The sequence below is a fragment of the Neofelis nebulosa genome, chromosome 2 (assembly GCF_028018385.1).
Source record: "Neofelis nebulosa isolate mNeoNeb1 chromosome 2, mNeoNeb1.pri, whole genome shotgun sequence".
NCBI lineage: Eukaryota > Metazoa > Chordata > Mammalia > Carnivora > Felidae > Neofelis > Neofelis nebulosa.
Window position 1 is genome coordinate 159,352,680 of NC_080783.1, and position 21,324 is coordinate 159,374,003.

General features: G+C 37.2%; 1 protein-coding gene across 6 annotated transcripts in view; it reads left to right on the forward strand.

The window, feature by feature from the left end:
• The window catches only part of SLC44A5 (solute carrier family 44 member 5), a 370,056-nt gene that overhangs the window by 326,182 nt on the left and 22,550 nt on the right, over positions 1 to 21,324 (forward strand). For all 6 annotated transcript variants that reach the window (XM_058716941.1, XM_058716936.1, XM_058716942.1 and 3 more), the window contains 3 exons: positions 338 to 421; positions 9,732 to 9,844; positions 19,039 to 19,170. In XM_058716941.1, the coding sequence (XP_058572924.1) occupies positions 338 to 421; positions 9,732 to 9,844; positions 19,039 to 19,170 (329 nt within the window). The remainder of the gene's footprint in view (positions 1 to 337; positions 422 to 9,731; positions 9,845 to 19,038; positions 19,171 to 21,324) is intronic.

The following is a 21,324-nucleotide window of genomic DNA, read 5'->3' on the forward strand; positions in this document are numbered from 1 at the left end:
TTGACTCTATGGATTTTGTAAGTTAAAGGCTAATCTTATTTAAATTCATTTCTTATAGTGACGTTTCTGCAATATTGAGGACATGTCATATACATTGAAAAGGATCTGTTCACCATTCTTGAATGTCACATTCTCTGTGTGTGTAGCTATAGCCACCTTTGTAGTCTACCAAAATGACATCTCACATATTGTTGTGGCTGGGGAAAGAGTGACTTTTGATAAATGATTTATAAAAATGTTTTAAACAGCAGCTTGCAAAACCCTTTTTATCATAACATGAACATTTCTGTTTAGTGGTGATCAAAAAATAATTGATCTTTTCCTTCTTTGAATTCAGCCGTGTCAATAAAATACTTGATGCAAGGACAATTGGAATGAAAATATTTGAAGACTATGCAACAACTTGGTATTGGATTCTCCTGTAAGTGAAAACATTGGTTTCTTCTCCATCCCCAGTCTGATTTTGTCCTTGTAGAACTCTTTCTTCAAATTCCCCATCCATATTTGTGAATAAAAGGTTGACTCAAATCTTAGTTCCTGCCATTTTCTTTTTCACATAGGATGAAGATTTACCAGTGTTACAAAGGTTATAAGAATGTAAATTTGAACTCTATTCATTAAATTACCAATAAAAGTATAAACATACATATAATATACTTCAAGTCATGCAGGAACAACATCTGTAGTACATTTACTTCCTATCATATGCTACAGTGGATGTAGTCTTATTTCTCTGGTTCTATTTTCTCATTTATCTTTCCATTGCCCTCCAAAGGATCATTTTTATTTTTAAACACATCCTTTCCACGAAATGTTTGTTATTACCATTATCAAAGGTCACTGTAGTTATGCAGAACTGAAAAAAAATGTATGAAGGGAGGAGGAGATTAAAAATTTGCAGACATATGATTTGCATTCCTGAAAGGTAAGGGGAAATGCAGTTACTCTACTGAAGCAGGTACATGTGTTTGGTATATTTAAGGCTGTGGTTACTATCTGGCTTTTATGACTGAAAAGCATATATGGTTCCCTAGTGATCAAAAAACAAAGAGAAGGGCGCCTGGTTGGTTCAGTCGGTTAAGCGTCTGACTTGAGCTCAGGTCATGATCTCACAGTTTGTAGTTTCAAGCCCCACATTGGCCTCTGTGTTGACAGCTCATAACCTGGAGCCTACTTCAGATTCTGTGTTTCCCTCTCTCTCTGCCGTCCTCTGCTCACCCTCTGTCTCTCTCTCAAAAATAAATAAACATTAAAAAAATTAAAGAAAAAAAACCAGAAAACTTTTTCAGATAATTATCAGGCCCTTTACAACCTGGTCCAACTAGTTTTCCAGATTCATCTCCACCCATGTTGCTTGGTTAATCCTATATTCTCAACACATCAAATAGCATGTGCATTTCTCAACTTTTGTGTCCTGGGCAACTCCATCTTCTTTAAAATGAGCTTTTGTGTAATTTATGAAGTCTTTCTTGACTTCTTCAGATATAGTTAATTTCTTTTCCTTCTGTGTTCCTCCTACCCACCTATCCACTGTGTGTGTGTTGCACACATGCGCGTACCTACACACACACACACACACACACACACACACACACACACACACACATAGCTATCATCTGTATAGCACCTAGAATTTTGTATGTTATTTACCTGGTTCTTTTTCTCTGATAAACTCTGAACTCTTTACAGTGGTAACTCTAACTCACCTCCATTTTTCTAACTCCTCAGGCAGTTCTTGGAACATAGAAGATGCATAAAAAATGTGGGTTCAAGGAACAGTTCTATAACCACTAGGAAAATAAGAGAGAGAGATTTAACAATATGGTGCTTACTGAAGTCAAAATTGTAATGTGTGTAAAATACTAGTGACTAGTTTGTAGAGCTGTAAAACTAGATAGTTTTTTGAGAGTTTACTCACTTCAATGCTTTGTCTTAAACACAATAATTAGTATCAGTGTTTATCAGTATTTCAGAATATCTCTCCATAGCAGAGAGTATAGTCTATACTTGATAGGAGTTAAACTGGTTCCTCTATTGTCAGACTCAAATATTACTAGATAAGTTACACATTTCTTCTTTATTTTGGGCTTTTCAATTACTATCTGAAAAAAAGTATGCATTATGGCAGACCTTCCTGTTCACCTCATTCCCAACACACAGTGAAACCCTATGTAGACACCACTCACACTACTAGAACCTAAATACTCCCTTTATTTCCAACTCTTTTGCTCTCCATCTATCTCATAAATATAAAGCCAAAGACTAATGTGCTGGCCCTTAGTTTATGCAGTTAGAATTTTATGAAGGAATTCAAAACAGAGAATAGACAGTTATATTTCATTTTTCTCCCTGACCTTTTTTAATATTTGCCTTGGACTATGTCATAGAATAATCCTTCAAACATATTGAATATTTAAGCATTAAAATATCTATTATTTAAAATTTTTTTTGATATTTATTTTTGAGAGACAGAGCACGAGTAGGGGAGGGTCAGAGAGACAGAGACACAGAATCTGAAGCAGGCTCAAGGCACAGAGCCCAATGTGGGGCTTGAATTCATGGACCGTGAGATCATGACCTGAGCCAAAGTTGGACACTTAACCGACTGAGCCACCAAGGTGCCCCAAGTATCTGTGATTTTAAAAGGGCATGGCTTGTATATAGAAAGAATATGCAAGAATATGACCTGAGAAGTTACTTTGATACAATGCTGTCATCTATCCAGTGACAACAATTATTAAGATTTTTTAAAAGATAATACTTGGAAGATGGTGGCATATGAGGATGCTGGCCTCACCTCATCCTGCTGATCACTTAGATTCCACCCACATCTGCCTAAATAACCCAGAAAACCACCAGAAGACTAGAAGAACGGACTCTCCGGACCCAAGCATAGACAAGAGGCCCACGGAAGAGGGTAGGAAGGGTGGAGAGGCAGTGTGCACCACATGGACTGGCAGGAGGGAGCTGGGACGGTGGAGGAGCAACTCTCCCTGCAAGGCAGAGCTCCCAAGTCTGGCTTGCAAAAGGGGAGGGGTTGGACTGTGTGAGTTCTGACAGCCAGTGGAACTTAACATCTGGAATGTTAAAAGTCAACAGCTCTGCTCTCGGAGAGCAGGGAGGGTGAGAGGACACTGGGAGGGAGAGTTGTTGAGCCCTGGAAGACAGAGCTCAGCTCAGCGGGGGAACAAAGGTGCTGGCAAGCACCATCTGCCTCTCCCACACCCCAGCCAAAATTCCAAAGGGAACCAGTTCCCATCACCGAACTTGCTTGTACCACGCAAATGCCCAATGCTGTGCTTCTGTGGATCCAGGCCTCCCACGGGTCTGCTTCCCTCCCGGTGCTGCAGGACCCCTCCCAGAGGGGACCATCAATGGCAAAGGGAGCTAAGCCTGCCCCTCCCACCCTGTGCACCTTGCAGATCCACCCTAGCTAATACATCAGATCCCATCGAAGCAGCACCATAAGCCTGGCAGTATGCAATTAGCCTGGACAGGGGCCACACCACTCCACAGTGAGTCCTGCCCCTGGGAGAGGGGAAGATAAGGTACACACCAGTCTGACTGTGGCCCCAGCAGTGGGCTGGAGGCAGACATCGGGTCTGACTGCGGCCCCACCCACCAACACAAGTTTCTCTGGAGAGCACAGGGGAAGTGCCCTGCAGTTTGGAGCCACCCCAGGCACTACCCAAAATGATGAAATGGAAGAATTCTCCTCAAAAGAAACTCCAGGAAGTAGCGACAGCTAACGAATGGATCAAAACTGATTTAAGCAATATGATGGAACAAGAATTTAGAATAATAGTCATAAAACTAATCACTGGGCTTGAAAAAAACATAGAGGACAGCAGAGAATCTATTGCTACAGAGATCAAGGAACTAAAAAATAGTCATGAGGAGTTAAAAAATGATATAAGTGAGGTGCAAAATAAAATGGAGGTGCCCATAGCACAGATGGAAGAGGCAGAGGAGAGAATAGGTGAATTAGAAGATAAAATTATGGAAAAAGAGGAAGCTGAAAAAAGATTAAAAAAATCCAGGTGTATGAGGGGAGAATTAGAGAACTAAGTGATGCAATCAAACAGAACAATATCCGTATCATAGGAATTCCAGAAGAAGAAGAGAGAAAGGGGCTGAAGGTGTACTTGAACATATCATAGCTGAAAACTTCCCTTATCTGGGGAAGGAAAAACGCATTGAAATGCAAGAGGCACAGAGAACTCCATTCAGATGTAACTTGAATTCATCTTCTGCATGACATATCATAGTGAAACTGGCAAATTACAAAGATAAAGGGAAAATTGTGAAGCAGCTAGAGATAAACAGCCTCTAAATTACAAAGGTAGACCCATAAGAGTAGTGGCAGACCTATATACTGAAACTTGGCAGGCCAGAAAGGAATGGCAGGAAATCTTCAATGTGATGAACAAAAAAAAAATATGCAGCCGAGAGTCCTTTATCCAGCAAGTCTGTCATTCTGAATAGAAAGAGAGATAAAGGTTTTCCCAAACAAACAAAAACTGAAGGAATTCATCACCACTAAACTAGCCCTACAAGAGATCCTAAGGGGAACTCTGTGAGTCAAATGTTGCAAGGACCACAAAGTAGCAGAGACAGCACTACAAGCATGAAACCTAGAGACATCACAATGACTCTAAACCCATATCTTTCCATAATAACACTGAATATAAATGGACTAAATGCTCCAACCAAAAGACATAGGCTATCAGAATGGATAAAAAAAACAAGAGCCATCTATTTGTTGTCTACAAGAGACTCATTTTGGACCTGAGGACACCTTCAGATTGAAAGTGAGGGGATGGAGAACTATCTATCATGCTACTGGAAGTCAAAAGAAAGCTGGAGTAGCCATACTTATATCAGACAAACTAGACTTTAAATGAAAGGTTGTAACAAGAGATGAAGAAGGGCATGATATAATAATTACAGGGTCTATCCTTCAGGAAGAGCTAACAATTATAAATGTCTATGCGCCAAATATGGGAGCCCCCAAATATATAAAACAATCACAAACATAAGCAGCCTTATTGATAAGAATGTGATAATTGCAGGGGACTTTAATACTCCACTTACAATGGGTAGATCATCTAGACACAGGATCAATAAAGAAATAAGAGCCCTGAATGATACATTGGATCAGATGGACTTGACAGATATATTTTGAACTCTGCATCCCAAAGCAACAGAATATACTTTCTTGAAACTTGAAATCAACCACAGGAAAAAGTCTGGAAAACCTCCAAATGCATGGAAGTTAAAGAACACCCTACTAAAGAATGAATGGGTCAACCAGGCAATTATAGAAAAATTTAAAAAAATATGCAAACAAATGAAAATGAAAATAGAACATTCCAAATGCTTTGGGATGCAGCAAAGGCAGTCCTGAGAGGAAAATACATTGCAATCCAGGCCTATCTCAAGAAACAAGAAAAATCCAAAATATGAAACCTAATAGCATACCTAAAGGAAAGAGAAGCAGAACAGCAAAGACACCCTCAACCCAGCAGAAGAGAAATAATAAAGATCACAGCAGAAAACAATATAGAATCTAAAAAAAAAAAAAAAACAGTAGAGCAGATCAATGAAACCAAGAGTTGGTTTTTTGAAAAAATAAACAAAATTGATAAATCTCTAGCCAGGTTTCTAAAAAAGAAAAGGGAGAGGACCGAAATAGATAAAATCATGAATGAAAATGGAATTATTACAACCAGTCTCTCAGAATACAAACAATTATCAGGGAATACTATGAAAAATTATATGCCAACAAACTGGACAACCTGGAAGAAATGGACAGATTCCTAAGCACCCACACACTTTCAAATCTCAAACAGGAAGAAATAGAAAATTTGAACAGACCCATAACCAGCGAAGAAACTGAATCAGTTATCAAAAACCTCCCAACAGGGGTGCCTGGGTGGCTCAGTCGGTTAAGCGTCCGACTGCAGCTCAGGTCATGATCTCACAGTCCCTGAGTTCGAGCCCCGCGTCAGGCTCTGTGCTGACAGCTCGGAGCCTGGAGCCTGTTTCGGATTCTGTGTCTCCCTCTCTCTCTCTGCCCCTCCCATACTCATGCTCTGTCTCATGCTGTGTGTCTCAAAAATAAATAAAAACATTAAAAAAAAAAACCTCCCAACAAATAAGAGTCCAAGACCAGATGGCTTCCCTGGGGAATTCTACCAGACATTTAAAGCAGAGATAATACTTATCCTTCTCAAGCTGTTCCACAAAATAGAAAGGGAAGGAAAACTTCCAGACTCATTCTATGAAGCCAACATTACTTTGATTCCCAAACCAGACAGAGACCCAGCAAAAAAAGAGAACTACAAGCCAATATCCCTGATGAATATGGATGCAAAAATTCTCAACAAGGTATTAGTAAATCGAATTCAACAGCATATGAAATGAATTATTCACCATGATCAAGTGGGATTCATTCCTGGGCTGCAGGGCTGGTTTAATGTTCACAAATCAATCAATATGATACATCACATTAATGAAGGAAAGGATAAGAACTATATGATCCTGTCAATCGGTGCAGAAAAAGCATTTGACAAAATTCAGCATCCTTTCTTAATAAAAACCCTCGAGAAAGTCTGGATAGAAGGAACATACTTAAACATCATAAAAGCCATTTATGAAAAGCCCACAGCTAATATCATCCTCAATGGGGAAAAATAGAGCTTTTCCCCTGGACCACGACAGGGATGTCCACTCTCACTTCAGTTGTTTAACATAGTGTTGGAAGTGCTAGCATCAGCAATCAGACAACAAAGGGAAATCAAAGGCATCAACATTGGCAAAGATGAAGTCAAGCTTTCACGTTTGCAGATTACATGATACTATACATGAAAACCCAATAGACTTCACCAAAAGTCTGCTTGAACTGATACATGAATTCAGCAAAGTTGCAGGACACAAAATTAATCTACAGAAATCAGTTGCATTCTTATACGCTAATAATGAAGCAACAAAAAGACAAAGAAATGGATCCCATTCACAAATGCACCAAGAATCATAAAATACCCAGGAATAAACCAAACCAAAGATGTAAAAGACATGTATGCTGAAAACTATAGAAAGCTTATGAAGGAAATTGAAGAAGAGACAAAGAAATGGAAAAACATTCTGTGCTCATGGATTGGAAGAATAAATATTGTTAAAATGTCAATACTACCCAAAGCCATCTACACATTCAATGCAATCCCAATCAAAATTGTACCAGCATTCTTCTCAAAGCTAGAACAAGCAATCCTAAAATTTGTGTGGAACCACAAAAGACCCCGAATAGCCAAAGTAATTTTGAAGAAGAAGACCAAAGCAGGAGGCATCACAATCCCAGACTTTAGCCTCTACTACAAAGCTGTAAGCATCAAGACAGGATGGTATTGGCACAAAAACAGACACATAGACCAATGGAATAGAAGAGAGACTCCAGAACTGGACCCACAAAAGTATGGCCAATTAATCTTTGACAAAGCAGGAAAGAATATCCAATGGAAAAAAGACAGTCTCTTTAACAAATGGTGCTGGGAAAACTGGGCAGCAACATACAGAAGAATGAAACTAGACCACTTTCTTACACCAGTCACAAAAATAACTCAAAATGGATACAGGACCTGAATGTGAGACAGGAAACCATCAAAACCCTAGAGGAGAAAGCAGGAAAAATCCTCTCTGACCTAAGCCGCAGCAGTTTCCTACTTGACACATCTCCAAAAGCAAGGGAATTAAAAGCAAAAATGAACTATTGGGACCTCATGAAGATAAAAAGCTTCTGTGCTGCAAAGGAAACAATCAACAAAACTAAAAGGCAACCAATGGAATGGGAAGTTATTTGCAAATGACATATCAGACAAAGGGCTAGTATCCAAAATCTATAAAGAAGTCACCAAACTCCACACCTGAAAAACAAATAATCCAGTGAAGAAATGGGCAGAAGACATGAATAGACACTTCTCTAAAGAAGACATCCAGATGGCCAACAGGGACATGAAAAGATGCTCAACGTCACTCCTCATCAGGGAAATACAAATCAAAAGCACACTGAGATAACACCTCATGCCAGTGAGAGTGGCTAAAATGAACTAATCAGGGGACTATAGATGCTGGAGAGGATGTGGAGAAACGGGAACCCTCTTGCACTGTTGGTGGGAATGCAAACTGGTGCAGCCACTCTGGAAAATAGTGTGGAGGTTCCTCAAAAAATTCAAAATAGATCTACCCTATGACCCAGCAATAGCACTGCTAGGAATTTACCCAAGGGATACAGGAGTGCTGATGCATAGGGGCACTTGTATCCCAATGTTTATAGCAGCACTTTCAACAATAGCCACATTATGGAAAAGCCTAAATGCCCATCAACTGATGAATGGATAAAGAAATTGTGGTTTATATACACAATGGAATACTATGTGGCAATGAGAAAGAATGAAATGTGGCCTTTTGTAGCAACGTGGATGGAACTGGAGAGTGTTATGCTAAGTGAAATAAGTCATACAGAGAAAGAGAGATACCATATGTTTTCACTCTTATGTGGATCCTGAGAAACTTAACAGAAGACCATGGGGGAGGAGAAGGAAAAAAAAAAAGTTAGGGAGAGAGCCAAACCATAAGAGACTCTTAAAAACTGAGAATAAACTGAGGGTTGATGGATGGTGGGAGGGAGGGGAAAGTGGGTGATGGGCAGTGAGGAGTGAGGAGGGCACCTGTTGGGATGAGCACTGGGTGTTGTATGGAAACCAATTTAACAATCAATATCATATTAAAAAAAATTCTTAAACAAAAAAAGATAATACTTAGAGACAATGAACTCAATAAATGTAACAAGCTGTGTTTCTATGTTTGGAAACTTAAAAAGAGCATCAGAGTTATCTTTTTAATGGAAGCATCATCCAAATTTCTACTCTTATGAGTTCTGTTTAATGAAGGTAACAAGAGGAACTCAATATGACTATAACCTGGATATATGGGTTGGATGGGGGAGAAGCATCTGTACTAGCTCAAACTCCAGGAAGAAATTAAAACAGAAAAAAAAAAAATAGTCATGCTGCTGATGGCTTGATAAAGTCGCATGGCCCAGGAGAGACAGAGGCCTTATCATGGCTCCATATAATGACCCATAGATCACTGGGGACCTGAAATATATGTCTGGTGATAGACATCACAAACTATTAGATAATTACACCATAATAGTGACTACAAAATCATGGGTTCAGGAACTATGTGAGGGCAATTATTTTTCTTTTCTGCCCTAAGACTGCTCTCTTGCTTCTAGATAGTTCTGTTACATAAGGTTTCCTCCCATCAGTCAAGAGGTAGACAGAACAGCACAAATTATCACGGATATGTTTTATGACTTAGTGAGATGTGTGGAAGGGAAAAATATGGCATGGGCAGCTGTGGCAGATAGGCCAAAACTGTGGATTGGAGGAATTGTTTTTTTCCTTGAATAATGGTTACTGCCAGACTTCAGCTTAGCCAGGTACACAAAGATTGACTCAGGTATGAAGTTCCTGATGGTCCTACTGTTTCATATAAAAGTCTTAATAGGAACTATTGTTTATGCATTTTAATATTATAAATGTTTCTATAGCTAGGTAAAATAAAGAGAATGATTTTGAATAGAAAAAAAAAGTGTTGTCTTGCTGTTAACATTATGTTATGTTTAGCACATGTGGCCTCCTTTATGTATTGTCTTCTATTTCCTCTAGTGGCCTGATTATCGCCATGTTCCTTAGTTGGATGTTTGTGATACTCCTGAGATACATAGCTGGATTACTCTTCTGGGTCTTCATGGTGGGTGTGATTGGAATTATAGGTTATGGTAAGTATCACTCCTTTTAAAATCACCAAATTTCAAAGTAGTCCTTTTCTTTTCATTATCAATTTATGGCCAGTATCAGTTACCAGAAAGCATTTTACTGGCAGTGAATTGAATTATTCTTTACTCCCCTACCCCTAAAGTGTTAAACTGAGAAAAATTATATTTTGCATATATTATTTCTATAACTTTTATCTTCTTTATCTTGAAAAAAAGTGCTGTCAAATGTTCTACTCTTTTTCCTTACTGACCTTTGGTTTCATGCCTCATAGTTATTAAGAAGGAGATAAAAAGAATACCTTTCAGGCTGATAAAAAATATTTCAGACAACTTATTTTATTCCTTTAAATTTTCTGTCTGGTCATAGGCTAGGTCTGCATAGTTACAGAAGTGTGATCTATTTTTCTCTTCGAACACAATACTTTTAACACAGGTACTGTCACACATTCTAATAATTGGCCCGTACTCCATAATGAGGCATCACCCTCTAGAGTCAAGTATTCTGAATTACACTCTTTGGGTGGAGGGTTACTGTATATAAAGGTTGAAATCTAATGAAAAACTCAGTCACCTCAAAAGCAGTACAGGTACAGTGTGAACACCAAAAAAGGCACTAAAGTCTCTCCCAAGGAACAATATAACATTTATGGCAGTTTCCTTTTAGTCTGCTAATACATATTTGGGTCAATATATGAATATTTGAGATGTTTCTATTCAAGTGATTTCCCCTACAATACCATTTGGATTGACAATGTAGTTTTATGGTAGCAGACACAAAAAATAGCAAAATTCTTATTTTTGTCACTCGAAGAAGAACTTCACACATATCCATATAAAAATGCAGTTGAATCTCCCAGTTCTGTGGTTAGCCTGAATTCTAATCCCAATTCCATAACCTATAACTAAAGAACTTTGGAAAAGTTTCCTAATGATTGTAAGACCCAATAATGTTCCTTATTCGTAACCTTAGCACAATAATAGTATCTCCATCTTACAAGATTGTGAAGATTAAATGAGACAATGAATATAACGCTCTTAGACCAATACCTGGAAAACAGGAAACACTCAATATGTGTTGGTTTATTGTTACTGTTCTCCTCGTTATCCTCAATTGGTTTCTAGACAGTTGTTACATCTCTGTAGGTATTCTTTATCTGCTCCTACTGTGCAGCTGCATGTGAAGAGGTGGGTCAAACTGGTGGAGGAATGTAAGAACTGATACCCCTTAATCGAAAAACTCCCAAGAAAGCTTTTTGTTTAAAAGTCTTTTTTGTGTGTTTCGCTTAGCGCTCAAAATAAACTCTGCCCTCTACCACTAGAGTCTGGGCATGTGATTCAATCACTTTTATTGTCATCAAGAAGGGAAGGACAATAAAGTCTGGTATTGATTTCACTGACTTGTTTTAGGGAGCAAGAAAAATCCGAGTTTGGCAGTAGTGCCAGTTTGACAGTGGCAAGAGGGAGAAAGATTGTCAATATATCACAAGTGCAGGTGAAATAACCAATTTCAGCTCCCCGTTGACTCCCTAGGTGTAGTGCTAACTCAGCAATTAATGGTGTGGCAAATCAGCTTGAAACCATTCATTGAGTGGGGAAATGTCTAGTGAGACTGAGAAGTATAATATTACATATAACTGACCTCTGCTACTATCTTGGACAACTGACTTTCTCCACATTGTGGGAAACCAACCATTTGCTACTAATAGCCTATTTACTAAGGCAAACAACAATGTGGATGTGTCATACTAAGCAGAGAAAAAGCCAGGCTATTTGTGGGCAAGTGCCCTTGAACATCAGTGGAACAATTCTTACTGACCAGAACAAGTTAAGAGTTACATAGGAGAGACTATATAACTGGGGTTATAAGCATGAATTTGGAGATTGAAAAGGCACAATCCCAGGTTCATTGCATATTAACTGTGTGACCCTCTACAAGTACATAGTCTCTCTAATTTGTCGTGTCTTCAACTACACAATAGGACTCTTGAGTATTTTTTTCTTCAAATTTTTACTTAATTCTAATGAATTAACTAACATACAGTGCAGTATTGGTTTCAGGAGTAGAATTCAGTGATTCATCGATTACATACAACACCCAGTGCTCATCATAACAAATGCCCTCCTTAATATCCATCACCCTTCTAGCCCATCCCCCACCCACCTCCCTCCATCAAACCTCAGTTTGTTCTCTATCTTTAATAGTCTCTTATGGTTTGTTCCTTTGCTCTCTGAGAATTTTTTTAAGATTTTTTTAGTGTTTATTTTTGAGAGAGAGAGACAGAGCATGGCAGGGGAGGGGCAGAAGAGAGAGAGAGAGAGAGAGAGAGAGAGAGAGAGAGAGAGACCAAATCTGAAGCGGTCTCCAGGCTCTCAACACAGAGCCTGACATGGGGCTGGAACTCATGAACCATGAGATTATGACCTGAGCCGAAGTCAGACACTTAACCCGCTGAGCCATCCAGGCACCCCAGACTCTGAGTATTTTTTTAAAATAATGTACATATAGTGTTTAGCTGCTTAGCACATAATAATTGCTCAATAAACAATCTTGGTTTACACAGGAATGGATGTTGAATTTTGTCATGTGCTTTTTCTGCATCTATTAAGATGATCCAAACAATTTTTATCTTTTATTTCATTAATTTCATTAATGTGGCACATCACATTTATTGATTTGTGGGTGCTGAACTATCTTTGCATCCCTGGAATAAATCCCACTTGATCATGGTATATGATATTTTTAAAGTATTGTTTAATTCAGTTTGCTAATATTTTGTTGAGGATTTGTGCATCTAAGTTCATCAGGGATATTGGCCAATAATTTTTTTGTGGTGTCCTTGTCTGATTTTGGCATCAGAATAATACTGGCCTTGTAAAATGAGTTTAGAAATGTTTCCTACACTTCCATTTTTTGAAGGAGCTTGAGAAAGATGGTATTAATTCTTCTTTGAATTTTGGTAGAATCTACCCATGAAGCCATCTGGTCCTGGCCTTTTGTTTGTTGGGAGATTTTTGATACCGATTCATTTTTCTTACTAGTTTGGTCTGTTCAGATATTCTGTTTCATCATGTATCCATCTAGGTGGGTTGTATATTTCTAGGAATTTATGCATTTCTTCTAAGTTGTTGAATTTGTTGGCATATAATTTTTCTTAATATAGTTGACACTTGAGAACCATGGGTTTGCACTGCATGGGTACACTTACATGAAAATTGTTAAAAAATCTTTATTTTTGAGAGAGAGAGAGAGAGAGAGAGAGAGAGAGGGAGAGGGAGAGAGAGAGAGAGAGAGAGAGAGAAGGAGAGAGAACGAGTGGGGGAGGGGCAGAGGGTTAGGGGGAGAGAATCCCAAGCAGGCTCCACAATGTCAGCATGGAGCCTGAGGCAGGGCTCGAAGTCACTAACAGTGAGATCATGACCTGATCCAAAATCAATAGCTAGATGCTCAACCAACTGAGCCACACTGTGGCCCTCGGTTTTATATATGTGTATACATATATAAAAAAAACCCAGGTGCCCTCAGGTTTTATATATGTGTATACACACACACACACACACACACACACACACACACACACACACGCACATATACAGTACTATAAACATATTTTCTTTTCCTTATGATTTTCTTTTTTTTTTTTAACTTATTTATTTTGAGGGAGAGAGACAAAGTATGTATACACAAGCAGGGGAGGGGCAGAGAGAGAACGAGAGAGAAAATCCTAAGTAGGCTGTCAGTGCAGAGCCTGATGCATGGCTTGAACCCACAGACCATGAGATCATGACTGGAGCCAAAATCAAGAGTCAGATGCTTCACTGAGCCACCCAGGTACCCCTCCTTACAATTTTCTTCATAATATTACTTTCCCTAGCTTACTTTATTATAAGAATATAGTACATAGTATATATAGCATACTAAATACTAAATGTTAATATTTAGTATTAACTGCTAATGGTATTAGTAAGGCTTCTGGTCAACTCTGGGATTTTAGTAGTTGAGTTTTGGGGGAGCCATGGCTTTTTGACTGCATCAGGGGTAGGCACCCCTAACCTTCATGTTGCTTAAGGATCTACTGTAGTCTTCTATGATCCTTTGTATTTCTTTGATATCAGTGATAACCTCTCCTCTTTCATTTCTGATTTTATTTATTTGAGTCCTCTCTTTTTTTGCTGGTGAGTCTAGCTAATACTTGTCCAGTTTGCTTATCTTTTCAAAGATCCAGCTCTCAGTTTCATTGATCTTCTATCTTTTTAGTTTCTATCACATTTATTTCTGCTCTAATCTTTTTTTTTTCCCTTCTAACTTTGGGCTTCCTTTATTCTTTTTCTAGTTCCTTGAGTTCTAAAGTTAGGTTGTTTGTTTGAGACTTTTCTTGCTTCTTGAGATAAGCTGTGTCCTTATGAACTTCCCTCTTAGAACTGCTTTTGCTGTATCCCACAAATTTTGGTATGTTATTTCTCCATTTTCATTTGTCTCAAGTACTTTTTATTCACCTTTTGATTTCTTCTTGGACCTATTGGTTGTTCAGTAGCATGTTGTTTAATCTCCACATATTTGTGAATTTTCCAGTTTTCCTCATGTAATTAATTTCTAGTTTCATACCACTGTGGCCAGAGAAGATGATCGATATAATTTCAGTTCTTTTAAATTTATTAAGATTTATTTTGTGGTCTAACATATGATCTATCCTTGAAAATGTTCCATGTGCACTTGAGAAGAATGTGTATTGTGTTGTTTTGGATGGAATAGTCTGTTTATATCTGTTAAGTCCACCTGATCTAACATGTTGTTTAAAGCTGATGTTTCCTTACTGATTTTCTGTCTGGGAAATCTATCCATTTACAATCGCATTTAAAATTGCATCAGAAAAATAAAATACCTAGGAATAAATTTAACCAAGGAGGTTAAAGACCTATGTATTGAAAACTACAAGACATTAATAAATAGATTAGAGAAGATACAAATAAATGGAAAGATATTCTGTGCTCATGGATTAGGAGAATAAATATTGTTGAGATCTGCATAATACCCAAAGTAATCTACAGATTTGTTGCAATTCCTATCAAAATTCCAATTACACTTTTAAAAGAAGTAGAACAAATAATCCTAAAATTTGTATGGAACCACAAAAAAATCCCCACAAAACCCAAAAAGTCAAAGCAGTCTTGAGAAAAGAGAACCAAACTGGAGGCATAATGTACCCTGGTTTCAAGCTATATTACAGAGCTATAGTAATTTTAAAAGTATGGTATTGGCATAAAAACAGACACATAGATCAGTGGAACAGAATAGAGAGCCCCGAAATAAGCCCACTTGTATATGGTCAGTTAATTTATGACAAAGGAGCCAAGATATACGATGGGAAAGGACAGTCTCTTCAACAAATTGTGTTGGAAAAACTGGACTACTTTCTTACACCTATATACAAAAATTTACTCAAAATGAATCTAAAGACTTGAATATAAGACCTGAAACCATAAAATTCCAGAAGAAAACAAAGGCAGTAAGCTCATTGACACAGGTCTTAGCAATGATTTTTGTTAACAGGATGTAAAAATCAAAAGCAATAAAAGCAAAAATAAATAAGTGAACCTACATAATCTAAAAAGATTCTACACAGCAAAGTAATCCCTCAACAAAATGAAAAAGCAACCTATTGAATGGGAGAAAATATTTGCAAATCAGATATCTGATAAGGGGGCTAATATAAAGGACTCACAAAACTCAGTAGCCAAAAAACCAAAAACAAAACAAACAAAACAAAATAAACAACAACAACAAAATTGTTTAAAAATGGCTGGAAGAGCTGACTAGACATTTTCCCAAAGAAGGTATACAGATGGCCAGCAGCTACATGGGAAGGTACTCAACATCGCTAATCATCAGGGAAATGCACATCAAAACCACAATAAGATAATACTTCACACATATTAGCAAAAAGAGAAGAAATAAGTGTTGGAAAGATGTAGAGCTAAAGGAACCCTTCTGCACAAGTTGGGAGGAAATGTAAATTGGTTCAGCCACCATGGAAAACAGTATGGAGATGCTTTAAAAAAATTAAAAATAGAACTACCATATGATTCAGCAATTCCGCATGTGGGTATTTACATGAAGAAGATGAAAGCACCAACTCAAAAAGACATATGCATCTCCATGTTCATTGCAGCATTATTTATAATAGCTAAGATAGGAAACAACCTAAGTGTCCATCAATGGATGAATGGATAAAGAAATTGTTAAAAAAAAAATGGATAAAAAAGAATGAAATATTGCGATTGCAACAACATAGATGAATCTGGAGGCTATTAAGTAAGTCTGAGAAAGACCAATACCACATGATTTTATGTATATATGGAATCTAAAAAACCAAACAAGCACAGAAACATACCCATAAATAGAACAAATTGGTAGTTGCCAGAAGTGAGGGAAGTGGGAAGATGGATGAAATCAGGGAAAGAAATTAAGAGGTACAAACTTCAAGTTATAAAATAAGCCATGGGGATGCAAAGTACAGCACTGGGAATACAGTCAATAAAATTGTAATAACTATACGATGACAGATGGTAACTATACTTGCCATAGTAAACATTTTGTCATGTATAGAATTATTGAATCCCTACACCTGAAACTAATGTTATGTTGTAGGTCAACTACATTTTAATTAAAACTTAAAAATATAAAATTAAAAAAACAAGCTTGTACATACAGAGAACAGATGATATTTGCCAGAGGTGGAAGGTGGGGATGGTGGAGGGTGGAAAAAATTGGTGAAAGGAATATAAATTTATTTTAAATCATTAACCAAAAGAGACCTGCAGTTGCCATAATAGATGTTAGAATAAAAAGCATTATTATAGCTAGAAAGGATTGAATTTGCTTAAAAGATATACCAATTCTAAACCTATATGCATCTAATGAAATAGATTCAAGATTCATAAACCATAAGGATAAATAAATCATAAAAAACTTGTATAAGTTATGAATCTCCCTTGGGAGATCTCTTCTTATATTTTTATTAAGTTTATTTCTTTGGGAGAAACAGGACAGTGAAAGTAGGGGAAGGGCAGAGAGAGATGGAGAGAGAGAATCCCAAGAAGGCTCTGCACTGCCAGCATAGAACCCGATGTGGGGCTTGAACTCACGAAACTGAGATCATGACCTGAGCTGAAACTGAAAGCTGGACGCTTAACCGACTGAGCCATTCAGGTGCCCCAACTCTTGAGCGATTTCAACACATCTTTTTCTTACAACAAAAGAATAATCACAAAATTCAGAATAATTGTTCTTTGGCAGGGAGAGGCAGGGAGAGGATGAGATCTCAGAAGAGAAAAATTTATTTTGCTTAATTAGAGCAAAATTAAGATTATAAAATCTTAAACTAGGTGATGCATCTATATGTGTTCATTTGACTACATAATTTTGTATGTATCAGATATTCCAAAAACATTTTTAAAGGAATTTTTTTTAATGTTTATTTATTTTTGAGAGACAGAGAGAGACAGCACGAGCGGGAGAGGGCAGAGAGAGAGAGGGAGACCCAGAATATGAAGCAGGCTCCAGGCTCTGAGCTGTCAGCACAGAGCCTGATACGGGGCTCAAACTCACCAGCGGTGAGATCATGACCTGAGCTGAAGTCGGACACTCAACCAACTGAGCCACCCAGGCGCCCCTCATTTTTAAAGGAATTTTTATTTTTTTTTTTAATGTTTATTTATTTTTGAGATAGAGACACAGCATGAACAGGGGAGGGTCAGAGAGAGAGGGAGACACAGAATCTGAAACAGGCTCCAGGCTCTGAGCAGTCAGCACAGAGCCCTACGCGGGGCTTGAACTCACGGACCGTGAGATCATGACCTGAGCCGAAGTCGGACGCTCAACTGACTGAGCCACCCAGGCGCCCAAGGAATTTTTAAAAATACACTGGGAAAGCAGGACCAGAAAGAGATTTGTCTTATATCTCTTTGAGAAACAAATGTCCATTCTAGTCTAGTCTTGCCTCTCTCCATGGACCTCACCCTCTTTCTTACCTGATATCTAGAAAACAACCTGCTGGTTTACAGTTGGGGTTTAAAAGGAAGTTTTCCTCATCGGTGCCTGGGTGGCTCAGTCAGGGAAGCAACTGACTTGATTTCGCCTCGGGTCATGATCTCATGGTTTGTGGGATTGAGCCCCACATCGAGCTCTGCACTGACAATGCAAAGCCTACTTGGCATTCTCTCTCTCCCTTACTCTCTGTCCCTCCCCTGCTTGCGTGTACTCTCTCTCTAAATAAATAAATAAATAAACTTCATTTTTTTTTAAAGCAGTTTTTCCTATTATTGCCTGGACATTTCCAATGGACCTAATCCATACTCATTGGTCATAAAAATAAACTCATTAACCCTATTTTTTTATTCCCAATTTATCTAGACTATGTAAAAAGTCATTATACAGTCTGAAATACAGTGTCTTGGGGAAATCTAGTCAGTCCATATTTGCTTTGCCTGGATACAATCTTTGATAAGACTATGCGTTAGATAATTCTATCAAGACATGACTTCACCTAAAATTTTTAATTCAAAAGCACTCCTTTTTCAACTTAAATCTTTTTTAAAAATTTGCTTTTTAAATAGATTGTATTATTTATGTGCTTCAAACTTCAAAATGTATAAAGTTTATACAGTGAAATTTGCCTTCTCGTTTTACTCCTTGGTCAGTAAGTTTCCTTCTCTGGAAGTAAAAAATGTATTTCTGTGTATCCTTCCAGAGATACTTTATGTGTACACAAGAAAGTATATATAAAGATTGTTCTACTTCTTATATGAATTACAGCACACTTTTTATGTCATTTTGTGCCTTGTTTTCACTTAACAAAATATCTCAGTGATCATTGAATATCAGTACACTTTCTCTTCTTTATATAAAAAGATAGTATTCTACTATACAAATATACCATAATTTACTTAGCCAGTCCCTGTCGATGGACACTGAGGTTGTTTCTAGTCAAAAGGACATATAAAGCCAGATGTTGCCACAGTGAGCCAGGCAAATACTGGTAACATTTATTTGAATACAACAGCACATTTAGAATATTAGGTTCACATAAAATGTTTACTCTGTAAATATGAATCTTGCCTTTGTAGATATGTGTGATGTGTATAGTTTATATTTCAGAAAATAACATTTTATATTAGTCTGTTTTTCTTTTCTTTTCAAGGAATAGGCCACTGTTACCAGGAATACTGCAATCTTCAGGGACAGCCAAATTCTCATCTAACTGTATATGACATCGGGATTCAGACTGATATAAGCATGTACTTTCAACTGAAACAAACATGGTTCACATTTAGTGAGTGGATTTTAAAAACTGGTTTTGTTAAAGTTTTAATAATGAAAGGAAATCTTTTTTTTTTTTTTTTTTTGCCTAAAGGAAATCTTGGGTTGGTGTAACCTGTTAAATATACTTATCACTAATGTCATAAAAGTAAATGTGTCTATGATTTTACTAGCTACAGTAAATGGAAAAGTCATTGAGGGAAATTTATTATATAATCTAAGGAAATATTACCTTACAATGATCTCATGCTATTTGCCTTCAACTTAAAATGTTTTGGATGTGGATGTTTATAGCCATTAACCTGATATCCAAGAAAGGTGTTTTGAAAGGAAAAAAAGTTGGATTTTTCAAATTTGTTTTAAAAACAGAAAAAAAAAACATTTTTTTTCATAGCAAGACTTTTAAACTATTATAGGAATTGTAATAATAACTAACAAAATGAATTTACATTTTTGAAGTGTTAAGATTATTGAATTAGTTAAGGGTAAATTAAAAAAATTTTTACAGCAAGATGATTTCAGAGATCACTTTTATATTCCTAGAATGGTTTTTATCATATTCTTTCCACTTCACGGAGATTAATATTCTTTACTCAAGATTTAAAAATAATCTCTATTTACATGTTGCTTTAAAAGAAACTCTTCATATTATTTAAGTTAGAGCATCAGGCAAGGCATATTCCAAGAGGCCTGGTAAGAAACCCAGAGAGAGCCTCAGAGGGGAGTAATATCTTGATGGGGGCATCATAGGTCCAGGGGCCCTATCCCCATAATGTGAAAACTTGCTTTTGTCACTTCACCCAGAAGTCATCAGGTTTTCAAGGACAGGCCCATATCATGTCACCAGCCTTCCATTTTAGTTGTTTACACTAATAGGATACTCTTCCTGACCAGAATGCAGACATATTCCATCTAGGACACTGCTTTCCTGGGATCAAGGCATGTGAGCAACAAAATTAATAATGAGAAGCTTTTTTTTTTTTTTTTTTTTTTTTTAGCAGGGGGCTTTGTATAATCTTGAGAGACTTTTTCTATAGGCTCATGCCAAGCTTGATGACCTAGCCCTTTTTTCTGCCATATTTGACTTTTCTTTTTCTCGGGCAATGCTAGGTCAAAATGTCACATCCTTGTTCTTTGGTTCCCATGTGCAGCTCTTATGCAGATTAGTTCCCTTCATAGAACACTTTCCCCCCCCCCCCCCAAATATGTTGCAGAAGAATTATTTCATTTGTAGTCATTTCTTTCTAACTAAAAATCAGAGGCATCTTAGGATTTGTATCCTCAACAGTTTTCCTGAATTTGAATGATTCCATATGTTGTCAGAAATCTACTGTGATTGCCTACCATGTCTAAAGATGATGAATCTCATCCATTATGTTTTGAAACCTCTAATTTTATTATCAGATGGATCTTAGCTACAGGTTCTGTGGTCTTCCCACAGCTGTCTCTTCAGTGCCTTCCACACAAAAATCATTGACATGATCAGAATCTGCCACTGAAGAAGTTAAAGGATCTCCTTTGAGGAAAATACAGAGCTTGCTTTTATTTTCAAGTCTAGCGATACCAGTCTTTCCTCAAATGAGCCTCTACTTTCACAACCCATTTATCAGACAATAATTGATTACTTGCTCTGTTTGGACAAAATTCTAGGTACCAAAGAGAAAGGAGTAATGTGAAATTACACTCATCGATGGAAACACTGAAAATAAGCAGAGTTATACATACAAAAATTATCATTTTTACGAGTTTTGGGTAGTGTTAGGAGATGGTTCTATTCTCATTTCTGCTATTAGTTATCCCAGTCTCCGCCTCTGAGAAGTTAGAATAACACCAACTTCTCTACAGGGTCTCAAAAACCAGATTTCCATTCTTTGCTCTTATTCAAACACAGGAAAAGAATATAATATTTAAATTCAAAAGACAATAAAATCCTTGTAATCATTTTTAGATATGTAGTTTTGTAAAGGGAGAAGTTTAATATGCAATGTTGTTTATCAACGCAATTTCAGAATATAGAGTGATTCTGGCATACCTTATATTAGGTTTGTTCTAAGATAATGATTTTAGCTTAATATGGCTATACCCCATAATTGTGGACTCAATTTAAGAGAATCAAATATGCATGAAAACATAAATACATAATTTCACTAAAAGAAGACATAGTGGC